At 44.2% G+C, this 13,742-nt stretch overlaps 1 protein-coding gene across 1 annotated transcript in view; it reads left to right on the forward strand.

Moving 5' to 3' along the window:
- si:dkey-106n21.1 (solute carrier family 23 member 2) overlaps window positions 1-13,742 on the forward strand; it is a 77,550-nt gene that overhangs the window by 6,709 nt on the left and 57,099 nt on the right. Inside the window, exons 2-3 of the mRNA XM_014125661.2 lie at window positions 1,575-1,730; window positions 10,770-10,927. Coding sequence (XP_013981136.1) covers window positions 1,575-1,730; window positions 10,770-10,927 — 314 coding nt within the window. The remainder of the gene's footprint in view (window positions 1-1,574; window positions 1,731-10,769; window positions 10,928-13,742) is intronic.

Below are 13,742 nucleotides of genomic sequence, written 5' to 3' on the forward strand. Positions count from 1 at the left end.
TCATTCCTTTACACTTGTGTGTATAAGGTAATTGTTGTGAAATTGTTAGGTTAGATTACTCGTTGGATATTACTGCATTGTCGGAAGTAGAAGCACAAGCATTTCGCTACCCTCGCATTAACATCTGCAAACCATGTGTATGTGACAAATTAAATTTGATTTGATTTGTTTACCGTCAGAATGGATTACTAGCTGCCCACACTGGTGCCATTTTCTACCATATTGCCTATCACATGCTCCCATCAGACTCAGTATAGATTTCCCTTTCACGGTCACAGGGTGCATGGGACAGAAGATGGACTCCATAGCTCAGGCCATAATGGTGACATGGATATGGATTCCTATGGGCCATTTCAATGATTGAACAAGCACTGTGGCCGTTAAACAGTAGCACTAGCACATATTAGACATACTCGTTTTCCTTGTGGTAAAATAAAAATCTCTTGGGATGGTAAGAATACTCCTTAGACTTCCTTCACAGGCAGATGTTTCTTGTTTTCTCTTTTAGTCTTTGGCATACTGTTCTTTTAGAATGAATTTGACATCAGAGAAGAATGTTAAAGGGAGGTAACACAATCCTGTGTGGTTGTAGTAGGACTGTTTCTGTTCTGTTTTTCTCAGAAAACCACAAAAAACTGTATCTTGAGATATAATGTTTTATTTTAAAAATGATTCTTAGTCTTTGAAGAGTACTATACTTTTCTCGCTAACTTTTTTTCTCTCCAGGAAATGGTATATGTAAGATTATAAACTGGGTGGTTTGAGCCCTGAATGCTGATTGGCTGACAGCCGTGGTACAGTATATCAGGTATACCACGGGTATGACAAAACATGTATTTTTCCTGCTCCAATTACATTGGTAACCAGTTTATAATAGCAATAAGGCATCGAGGGGGTTTGTGATATATGGCCAATATACCACGGCTAAGGGCTGTGTCCAGGCACTCCACGTTGCGTCGTGAATAAGAACATCCCTTAGCCGGGGTATATAGACCATATACCACACCCCCTCTGGCCTTATTAAGTATACTGTACTGTATGGCGTCATGGAAGTGAATGGTCAGTGAACTAATTCATCAAGAATTGTAGGTTTTTAGATCGTTTTGGGAATTTCTTATGATTATAATAATAATTTACTTTGATGTCTATTTTTTTTACTTAACGGGTAGCCTCAGAGGGTTATTTGTAGGTCATGTATGGCAAAACATGTAAGCTTATGTAAGTATGAACAGTATTGTATTGATTCTTGAAGAATATAACTTATAAATACCAAAATATAAGCTTGTTTTACTCCAATGTTTGTAAATATAAACAAACACCATATAGCCTCAAAACATAGTTAAAAATATAATTTTGATATCATTGATGGTCACCCCTTACAGCCATTGCTGTGTCTATGAATTTGAGAGTGGTTTCATTTCTCCAGCCCCACCCCTCAGCTTTTTACCAAAATAGTGGTGGGAGACAGTTTGTTATTGTTTCAACTGGAGATTGTCCATTTTAGGCCACTATATGGAACAACGAACAAAACTGCAAATTTCAACTTCCCCTCTAAAGACATTTTTCCTCGACAGGGCCCAGACAGTGGTCAGTCAGAGAGGATTGACATGGATGGGGCTCAGACGGAGGGCCTGGAAGAAGGTCTGGAGGACCAGAACAAAGGCCTGGACCTGGTCTACTCAATCAATGATAGGCCACCATGGTATCTCTGCATCCTGTTGGGCTTCCAGGTAAGGGAACAACACACTGCAGGTTGTACCCTGTGTTAACCACCAGGGTTGGGCTCAATTTAATTTTAATTTAGTTAATTCAGGAAGTGAACTGAAATCCCCCTTCCAATTGAAAATTAAGAAGCTTCGAGGAAAATTGGAATTGGAATGTCAATTTACTTCTCGAATTGACTGAATTTAAATGGGATGGACCTGAAACCTGCTGCGAACCAGACATCTTCTTTATTGAGGAAACATGTACTTACTATGACACTAACTGTAAGTTGCTCTGCATAAGATCGTCTGCTAAATGACTAAAATGTAAATGTACATCCTTTACCTACTCCCTCTTCCCCTGTATAAATATATCTTAGTCTACAGTTAAGTCTCCCTCCTATAACCATTTCCCATCTAGCATTTCTTGGAAATAGTTCTGCATGTTGGTTCCTAGCAGTCATATACTGTAAGTCCCCATCTCATGCCACTCCTGCTCTGTCTTTCCTTACTCACTTCGAAGTCACCCCATATTTGATGTCACCATTTCTCAAAGGTAAAAAAACAATGGACAGGAAACATATCTTAATTAATAAGAACCACCATTGTGCCGGAGTGATTTAAGACTTTTGACCCCTTTCAAACATTGTTTGTTTGAGCAACAGAGTTCTGGGTTGTACCATTGGATTAGTCTATTTCTTCTATTTCTTCTGCATCCGGTGGTTGTGAGACAAGGGTGGACCCCAAAGAAGCCCGGGGCCGGGTATTTTTTACAAAAACGTCTGTAGTCAGAATGGTTTGAGCTGCAAACTTGTCGTCCAAAAAGTTGTACTTTTGACTCATCTGTCCATAGAACATTCTTCCAAGAGTCTTGATGATCATCCAGGTGCTTCCAGGCACTTTTTTTGCAATCTTGAGTCAACTTTTTGGATGAGATGGTTCCCATTATGTCTGGCAAAAACCAAACAATGCATTCCACAGTAAGAATCTCATACCAACGGTAAAGCATGGTGGTGGTAGTGTGATGGTTTGGGGATGTTTTGCTGCCTCAGGACCTGGATGACTTGCCTTAATAGAAGAACCATGAATTCTGCTCTGTATCATTGAATTCTAGAGGAGAATTTTAGGCCATCCGTTTGTGAGCTGGAACTGAAGCTGAAGCGCAGCTGGGTAATGCAGCAAAACAATGATTAAAAACACACAATCAAGTCTGCATAAAAATGGTTAAAAAGCAACACATTTTAAGTTTTGGAATGGCCTATTCAAAGTTCAGACCTAATCCCAATTGAGATGTTGTGGCAGGACTTAAAACAAGCAGATCATACTTGACAACCCACAAACGTAGCTGAGTTAAAGCAGTTCTACATGCAAGAGGGGGTCAGAATTCCTCCACAGCGATAAGAGAGACTGATCAACAACTACAGGAAGTGTTTGGTTGCAGTCATTGCAGCTAAAGGTGGTACAACCAGTTATTGAGTGTAAGGGAGCAATTACTTTTTCACCCAGGGGAATTGAGTGTTCCATAACTTTGTTAATTAAATTTAAAAATATGTATATTTCTTGTTGTTATTTGTAAACTCAGGTTCCTTTGATCTAATATTAGGTTTTGGTTGAAGATCTGACAACATTTAGTATCATACAAATATGCAAAAATAGAGAAAATCAGAATGGGGCAAATAGGTTTTCATAGATACAGTGCTGTGAAAAAGTAAGACTGTCACGAACACGCACGTGTAACATGTTTTTCTCTATGACGCTCACAAGTTACACAATAGTTGTTAGAAGGTAAGAGGTTCTTCTGCACAGAAGATCATAGGAAATCCCAGGACATAGTGTCTATAATACTGCAATAAGCTCACATAGTTGCTGTCAAAAACTCCAAACTTCACACAGTTGTCACTGGATATGAATTTCCCACAGAGCAAACAATTTCTGTACTTACAGGCCTACAAAAAGGGGTGCCGCCAGTCGCCCATCCCTGACTTACAGCATTCATATAAAATCATCGTTTTATCAGGTTTTTGCTTTTGACGACCCTATTAGTTAAATTGACATTTGTCAATACCACTCATTAATGCAACTGTTTGTATCAAATTGTTCTGTGTTCTACCTGTAGCCAGGGTTGTCCTGAAAATATAATGGTAAAATTGTCACAGATGTCGTATGAAAGAGACCAAGGCGCAGCGTGCGTATCGTTCCTCCCGCATCGGCGGCGGTTCTGGTGCGGGACGAAGAACCCTCTCATCCTGCGAACCTGCCAGCATAGGAGGCGGCTCTGGTGCAGGACGAAGAACCCTCTCATCCTGCAAACCCGCCAGCATCGGTGGAGGCTCCGGGCTGGGGACCGTCGCTGGAGGCTCCGGGCTGTGGGCCGTGGGCCGTCTCAGAAGGCTCCGGGCCGTGGACCGTCTCAGGAGGCTCCGGGCCGTGGACCGTCTCAGGAGGCTCCGGGCCGTGGACCGTCTCAGGAGGCTCCGGACCGTGGACCGTCTCAGGAGGCTCCGGACCGTGGACCGTCTCAGGAGGCTCCGGACCGTGGACCGTCTCAGGAGGCTCCGGACCGTGGACCATCTCAGGAGGCTCCGGACTGTGGAACTGTCGCCGGAAGCTCTGGATTGTGGAACTGTCGCCGGAAGCTCTGGACTGGGAACTGTCGCCGGAAGCTCTGGACTGGGGACTGTCACCGGACTGGGCAGGTGCACTGGAGGCCTAGTGCTTGAAGCCTGGACAGGTGGCACCAGACTGATGACACGCACTTCAGGGCGAGTGCGAGAAGCAGGCACAGGACGTACTAGACTGGGGAGGCACACTGGAGGCCTGATGAGTGGGACCGGTACAGGTGGCACCGGACAAGTGACACGCACCTCAGGGTGAGTGCGAGGAGGAGGCACAGGACAAACCTGACTGGGAAAACGCACTTCAGGGAGAGTGCAGGGAGCAGGCGCAGGACGTATCTGACTGAGGACACACACTTCAGAGAGAGTGTGGGGAGCAGGCACAGGACGTACTGGGTTGTGGAGGCGCACTGGAGACCTGGTGCGTAGAACCGGTGCAGGATATGCTGGACCGTGAAGGCGCACTGGAGGTCTGGAGCGTAGAGCTGGCACAACCCGTCCTGCCTGAATGCTCCCTTTAGCCCGGCAAATGCGGGGCGCGGGGACAGTGCGCACCGGGCTATGAATGCGCACTGGAGATACAGTGTGCGCATCACCGCATAACACGGTGCCTGACTGGTCACATGCTCCCCACGGTAAGCACGGGGAGTTGGCTCAGGTCTCAACCCTGACTCCGCCAATCTCCCCGTGTGCCCCCCCCCCCACACATTTTTGGGGGGAGCTGCCTCTCGAGCTTCCGTCGTTGCCATGCGAGTTCCTCGCCATTCCTCTCGAGCTATCTCCGCCTGCTTTCATGGCAGGGTCTTGTCCCCTTCCATTACCTCCTCCCAGGTCCAGGATGTCCTCTACTCTCTTCTCTCCCAGGCCCAGGATCCCTGCTCCTCCTGGGCACGCTGCTTGGTCCTTTGGTGGTGGGAGATTCTGTCACGGATGTCGTATGAAAGAGACCAAGGCGCAGCGTGCGTATTGTTCCACATCTTTATTTCTATGTGAAACTATGCAAGACAGACAAACTATAAACAAAAACAACAAACCGTGACGAAGAGGTGCTACATGCATAAACTCAAAATAATCTCCCACAAACACTAGTGGGAAAAACAACAACTTAAATATGATCCCCAATTAGAGACAACGATGACCAGCTGCCTCTAATTGGGAATCATACTAAAACCCCAACATAGAAAATGTAAACTAGACAAAAACACCCAACATAGAAAAAAGAACCTAGAACCAAACATAGAAATAAATAAACTAGACAAAACCCCCCAGTCACGCCCTGACCTACTCCACCATAGAAAAATACGAGCTCTCTATGGTCAGGACGTGACAAAAATTCTAAATTGGGAGGCTAAATATAAATATTAGTCGATAAATGAAAAGCAGATTTTTGCTTGGGTCTCGGGACTGATAGGGTTACATTTCCCATAAGGATGAGGAGGTTGGACAGACCCTTTAACATGAAGTTCTAGTGTATAGCATTGACCAGCTCTTTCTGGAAGACCTGAGCAGACATCAAACATGCATAAGCTCAAAGGCTCACCATAAGGTCAGGATATATAGTATATGGTGCCCTCGGAAAGTAAACAGACCCCTTAAATTTATCACATTTTGTTACCTTACGTTTTTTTTTTTTTATCCTCAGCAATCTACACACAATATCCCATAATGACAAAGCGAGAACAGGTTTTTAGAATTTTTTGCTAATTTCTTAAAAATAAAAAACAGATACCTTATTTACATAAGTATTCAGACCCTTTGCTATGGGACTCAAAATTGAGCTCAGGTGCTTCCTGTTTCCATTGATCATCCTTGAGATGTTTCTACAACTTAATTGGAGTCCACCTGTGGTAAATTCAACTGATTGGACATGATTTAGAAAGGCACACACCTGTCTAGGTAGCCTAGTGTAGTGGTTAGTAGCGTTGGGCCAGTAACCAAAAGATCGAATCTCCAAGCCGACAAGGTATATAAGGTCCCACAGTTGACAGGGCATGTCAGAGCAAAAACCAAGTCATGAGGTTGAAGGAATTGTCTGTAGAGCTCCGAGACAGGATTGTGTTGAAGCACAGATCTGGGGAAGGGTACCAAAACATTTCTGCAGCATTGAAAGTCCCCAAGAACACAGTGGCCTCCATCATTCTTAAATAAAAAGACTCTTCCCGCTGGCCAAACTGAGCAATCACGGGAGAAGGGCCTTGGTCAGGGAGGTGACCAAGAACCCGATGGTCACTCTGACAGAGCTCTAGAGTTCCTCTGTGAAGATGGGAGAAGGAAGGACAACCATCTCTGCAGTACTCCCCCAATCAGGCCTTTATGGTAGAGTAGCCAGACGGATGCCAGGGACTGGGAGACTTGTCAGGATCAAGGCAAAGATGAACGGAGCAAAGTACAGAAAGATCCTTGATGAAAACCTGCTCCAGAGCACTCAGGACCTCAGACTGGGGCAAAGGTTTACCTTCCAACAGGACAACGGCCCTAAGCACACAGCCAAGACAACGCAGGAGTGGCTTCGGGACAAGTCTCTGAATGTCCTTGAGTGGGCCCAGCCAGAGCCCGGTCTTGAACACGATCTAACATCTCTGGAGAGACCTGAAAATAGCTGTGCAGCAACGCTCCCCATCCAAGCTGATAGAGCTTGAGAGGATCTGCAGAGAAGAATGGGAGAAACTCCCCAAATACAGGTGTGCCAAGCTTGTAGCGTCATACCCAAGAAGACTCAATGCTGTAATCGCTGCCGAAAGTGCTTCAACAAAGTACTGAGTTAAGGGTCTGAATACTTATTTAAATGTGATATTTCAAAAATGTTCAAAAAAACTGTTTTTGCTTTGTCAATATGGGGTATTGTGTGTAGATTGATGAGTAAAAAAAACAATTTAATTAATTTTAGAATAAAGCTGTAATGTTATAACATGTGGAAAAAGTCAAGGGGTCTGAATACTTTCTGAAGGCACTGTACACAAGGCCTTCAGAGATTATTCAAAAGATAGACACACACAAAGAAGGAAGTGGATCTAGCAAACCATGAGGGTCCTGGGATGTGTCTAAAATGGCACCCTATTCCCTATGTAGTGTACTAATTTTAACCAGGACCCATAAGGCCCATGGCACCCTATTCCTTTTTTAGTACACTACTTGTGACGTGTGCCTATAGGGCTCTGGTCAAAAGTTGTGCACTAGGTAGGGAATAGGGTTCCATTTCCCACTTATTCTTTCTCATTTCGACGCCAAACTCAAAACTGGTGTGCGTGGCCAAAGAGCTCTATTTTAATGTCATCTGACCAAAGCACCGGTTCCAATCCAAGTGCAATGCCGTTTAGTGAAGTCCAGGTGTTTACATTTAATGGACAATATGAAAATAGAGCTCTTTGGCTACGCACACCAGCGGCGGGTTTAGCATCGAAATGAGAATGCATGGGCAAAAAATAACCCCATACCTACTGTAAAATATGGTGGTGGATATTTGATGTTATGGGGCTATTTTGCTTCCACTAGTCCTTGGGCCCTTATTAAGGTCAACCGCATCATGAACTTTATCCAGTACCAGGACATTTTAACCAAAAACCTGGTTGCCTCTGCCAGGAGGCTGAAACTTGGCAGTAAGTGAACAGTATCATCCAGCAAGACAATAACACCAAACACACATCAAAATCCACAAAGAAATGATTAATTGACAACAAAATTATAATTTTGCAATGGCCAGCTCAGTTTTCGGGCTTAAAACCCATTGAATTGAAGAGGGCAGTCCATAAGCACAGACAAACGATATCAAGGATCTGGAAGGATTATGTATGGAGGAATGGTCTAAGATCCCTCCAAATGTGTTCTCCAACTCATCAAACATTTTAGAAAAAGTATCAGTGTCGTTATCCTCGCAAGGTGAGACATTGATAGGTATTGAAAACAGGGGTGTCAATAATTTTGAACCTTACCTTTTTGATAAAAGAAATATGACTTGTTACACAAAATCTCAGAGCAATTATATTAGTATAAGATAATATATATTTTTAGCATACAATATTACTCAGTAATTGAATGACTTATTTTATACATCATTTTTGTTCATCTTTATCAAGGGTGTCAATAAGTTTGGACCCCACTATATGTATGTAGTAACTTATATTATTAATGGTAGCGGTATTTATATTAGTTGTAGGACTATTAGTAATTTAACAACTTATTTTGTGCTTAACTTTTTGTTGTTGTTGCTGTTAATGTAGGTTCATTGCCAAAATCCTGACCTATCCCTTTAAACCAAATGTCATTATCGACTAATAGGGTATTTTCCCACTGCACTGTGTCAACACTGGACTATCCAGTGCGACACTGGACATAATCGGTCGCTTAGGGCCCCAGTTGGGGTCTCTTGGCAGTAAGAATACACCAGGTGCAATTTCAAAATGTGGTTGTGCATCAGCAGTTTTGCCTTGTTATGTCAGTCACTGATAGTCAGTGAATTAGCCATGTCAACTAACAATTTTTAGATTGGTAGTTAGTCTAGCCAGCTATCTAAACTTGTATTAATCATGGTCGAATACCAACTGGACACGCAGGGCCCTAACCTCCAGGGGTCCCCCATTGATTTTGTTAGTCATTCTCACTCATATTATACATTGCTCCAAAAAATAAAGGGAACACTTAAACAACACAATGTAACTCCAAGTCAATCACACTTCTGTGAAATCAAACTGTCCACTTAGGAAGCAACACTGATTGACAATACATTTCACATGCTGTTGTGCAAATGGAAGAGACAACAGGTGGAAATTATAGGCAATTAGCAAGACACCCCCAATAAAGGAGTGGTTCTGCAGGTGGGGACCACAGACCACTTCTCAGTTCCTATGCTTCCTGGCTGATGTTTTGGTCACTTTTGAATGCTGGCGGTGCTTTCACTCTAGTGGTAGCATGAGACGGAGTCTACAACCCACACAAGTGGCTCAGGTAGTGCAGCTCATCCAGGATGGCACATCAATGCGAGCTGTGGCAAGAAGGTTTGCTGTGTCTGTCAGCGTAACGTCCAGAGCATGGAGGCGCTACCAGGAGACAGGCCAGTACATCAGGAGACGTGGAGAAGGCCGTAGGAGGGCAACAACCCAGCAGCAGGACCGCTACCACCGCCTTTGTGCAAGGAGGAGCAGGATAAGCACTGCCAGAGCCCTGCAAAATGACCTCCAGCAGGCCACAAATGTGCATGTGTCTGCTCAAACGGTCAGAAACAGACTCCATGAGGGTGGTACGAGGGCCCGACGTCCACAGGTGGGGGTTGTGCTTACAGCCCAACACCGTGCAGGACGTTTGGCATTTGCCAGAGAACACCAAGATTGGCAAATTCGCCACTGGCGCCCTGTGCTCTTCACAGATGAAAGCAGGTTCACACTGAGCACGTGACAGACGTGACAGAGTCTGGAGACGCCGTGGAGAACGTTCTGCTGCCTGCAACATCTTCCAGCATGACCGGTTTGGCAGTGGGTCAGTCATGGTGTAGGGTGGCATTTCTTTGGGGGGGGCCGCACAGCCCTCCATGTGCTCGCCAGAGGTAGCCTGGCTGCCATTAGGTACCGAGATGAGATCCTCAGACCCCTTGTGAGACCATATGCTGGTGCGGTTGGCCCTGGGTTCCTCCTAATGCAAGACAATGCTAGACCTCATGTGGCTGGAGTGTGTCAGCATTGATGCTATGGACTGGCCCGCCCGTTCCCCAGACCTGAATCCAATTGAGCACATCTGGGACATCATGTCTCGCTCCATCCACCAACGCCACGTTGCACCACAGACTGTCCAGGAGTTGGTGGATGCTTTAGTCCAGGTCTGGGAGGAGATCCCTCAGGAGACCATCCGCCACCTCATCAGGAGCATGCCCAGGCGTTGTAGGGAGGTCATACAGGCACGTGGAGGCCACACACACTACTGAGCCTCATTTTGACTTGTTTTAAGGACATTACATCAAAGTTGGATCAGCCTGTAGTGTGGTTTTCCACTTTAATTTTGAGTGTGACTCCAAATCCAGACCTCCATGGGTTGATAAATTGGATTTCCATTGATTCTTTTTGTGTGATTTTGTTGTCAGCACATTCAACTATGTAAAGAAAAAAGTATTTAATAAGATCATTTCTTTCATTCAGATCTAGGATGTGTTGTTTAAGTGTTCCCGTTTTTGAGCAGTATATTAACATGGCATAAGTCATTACAAAAGGTGTAGAACTGCAGGAAATTACCTGCAAAACGGCACATTTTTGCTCTCTACCCCATGACAAAATGAGTAGAATTGCAGGAAATTAACTGTAAAACATATATATCATTTCTCTACACCGTGAAGAGGGAGGCCACAAAAATGTTTTGCCATGCTTGTGTTATGCTAGTATAACACAAGCATTTGCACACCTGCATGCTGAAAGCTCAGGGCTAACATGTCTTTGACACATTTCGGTCTTTCTTCTGCTTCTGTCAACAGCATTATATCCTGGCATTCGGTGGCATCATTGCAGTGCCTCTGATCCTGGCTGAGCCTCTCTGTATCGGAAACAACAACGCCGCCAAGAGCCAACTCATCTCCACCATATTCTTTGTGTCGGGTGTGTGCACATTGCTTCAGACCACTATCGGAACCAGGTAGTTAGTCCTTAATAGCTTACCTTTCACGTAAGGGCACACACATACAGTTGAAGTCAGAAGTTTACATACACTTAAGTTGGAGTCATTAAAACTTGTTTTTCAACCACTCCACAAATATCTTCTTAACAAACTATAGTTTTGGCAAGTCGGTTAGGACTTGGTACATGACGCAAGTCATTAATCCAACAATTGTTTACAGATTATTTCACTTACAATTCACTGTATCACAATTCCAGTGGATCAGAAGTTTACATACACTAAATTGACTTTGCCTTTAAACAGCTTGGAAAATTCCAGAAAATTATGTCATGGCTTTAGAAGCTTCTAATTGACATAATTTGAGTCAATTGGAGGTGTACCTGTGGATGTATTTCAAGGCCTACCTTCAAACTCAGTGCCTCTTTGCTTGACATCATGGGAAAATCAAAAGAAATCAGCCAAGACCTCAGGAAAAAAAATTATGACCTCCACTAGTCTGGTTCATCCTTGGGAGCAATTTCCAAATGCCTGAAGGTACCACGTTCATCTGTACAAACAATAGTACGCAAGTATAAACACCATGGGACCACGCAAGTATAAACACCATGGGACCACGCAGCCATCATACCGCTCAGGAAGGAGACGTGTTCTGTCTCCTAAAGATGAACGTACTTTAGTGTGAAAAGTGAAAATCAATCCCAGATCAGCAAAGGACCTTGTGAAGATGCTGGAGGAAACAGGTACAAAAGTATCTATATCCACAGTAAAACAAGTCCTAGATCGACATAATCTGAAAGGCCGCTCAGCAAGGAAGAAGCCACTGCTGCAAAACCGCCATAAAAAGCCAGACTACAGTTTGCAACTGCACATGGGGACAAAGATCGCACTTTTTGGAGAAATGTCCTCTGGTCTGATGAAACAAAAATAGAACTGTTTGGCCATAATGACCATTGTTCTGTTTGGAGGAAAAAGGGGGAGGCTTGCAAGCCGAAGAACATAATCCCAACCTTGAAGCACGGGGGTGGCAGCATCATGTTGTTGGGGTGCTTTGCTGCAGGAGGGACTGGTGCACGTCACAAAATAGATGACATCATGAGGCAGGAAAATTATGTGGATATATTGAAGCAACATCGTAAAGACATCAGTCAGGAAGTCAAAGCTTGGTCGCAAATGGGTCTTCCAAATGAACAATGGCCCCAAGCATACTTCCAAAGTTGTGGCAAAATGGCTAAAGGACAACGAAATCAAGGTATTAGAGTGGCCATCACAAAGCCCTGACCTCAATCCTATAGGAAATTTGTGGGCAGAACTGAAAAAGTGTGTGCAAGCAAGGAGGCCTACAAACCTGACTCAGTTACACCAGCTCTGTCAGGAGGAAGTGGCCAAAATTCACCAAACTTATTGTGGGAAGCTTGTAGAAGGCTACCCGAAACATTTGACCCAATTTAAAGGCAATGCTGCCAAATAGTAATTGAGTGTATGTAAACTTCTGACCCACTGGGAATGTGATGAAAGAAATAAATCATTCTCTCAACTTTTATTTTGACATTTCACATTCTTAAAATAAATTGGTGATCCTAACTGACCTAAGACAGGGAATTCTTACTAGGATTAAATGTCCGGAATTGTGAAAAACTGAGTTTAAATGTATTTGGCTAAGGGGTATGTAAACTTCCGACTTGTATATACACTGAGTGTACAAAACCGCTGCACCACTCGGGCTCCCAAGTGACGCAGCGGTCTAAGGCACTGCATCTCAGTGTAAGTGGCATCACTACAGTCCCTGGTTCGAATCCAGGCTGAATAACATCCTGCCGTGATTGGGAGTCCCATAGGGCGGCGCACAATTGGCCCAGCGCTCTCCGGGTTTGGTCAGGGTAGGCCGTCATTGTAAATAAGAATTTGTTATTAACTGACTTGTTTGACATTAGGGCTAGTACTTACTTCGACCCAGGTGCAGAAACACAGCAGGCAGAGGTAAGGATAAATCCAGAATAATTACTTAAGGTCTTCATAACAAAGCAAGGGCACATGAGAACAGTGAACAAAACATGAGACTTGAGCAACTGGCCTAGTCTACAGAGGAACCTAAATAGTCATCCAGCAGGTGATCCCAATAAGCCCAATCAGGGTCACCTGGACACTAGAGGAAACCCACGGGTGCTCTCCAGTGGCAACCACAGGTAGTACACTCCAGGTAGAAACCCTGACCTGTGACAACTTTCTGAGTTAAATAAAAGTTAAATAAAAAATATTTCAAAAAGAACACCTGCTCATTCCATGACTTAGACTGACCAGGTGAAAGCTTTGATCTCATATTGATGTTACTTGTTTAATCCACTTCAATCAGTGTAGATGAAGAGGAGGAGACAGATTAAAGAAGGATTGTTAAGTCTTGAGATAATTGAGACATGGATGGTGTACGTGTGCCATTCAGAGTGGGCAAGACAAATATTTAAGTGTTTTTGAAATGTGTATGGTAGTGGAAGCCAGGCGTACCGGTTTGTGTCAAGAACTGCAACCCTGCTGGATTTTTCACGCTCAACAGTTTCCCGTGTGTATCAAGAATGGTCCACCACCCAAAGGACATCCAGCCAACTTGACACAACTTTGGGAAGCATTGGAGTCAACATGGGCCAGCATCCCTGTGGAATGATTTCGACACCTTGTAGAGTCCATGCACCGATGAATTGAGGCTGTTCTGATGGCAAAAATGGTGGGGTGCAACTCAATATTAGGAAGGTGTTCTTAATGTTTTGTACACTCAGTGTATAGGCCTCAGTGTATAGGCACAAGGATGTATAAATGCAAACACATGTAGGAGCCTACTTTA

The sequence above is a fragment of the Salmo salar genome, chromosome ssa10, assembly GCF_905237065.1.
Source record: "Salmo salar chromosome ssa10, Ssal_v3.1, whole genome shotgun sequence".
NCBI lineage: Eukaryota > Metazoa > Chordata > Actinopteri > Salmoniformes > Salmonidae > Salmo > Salmo salar.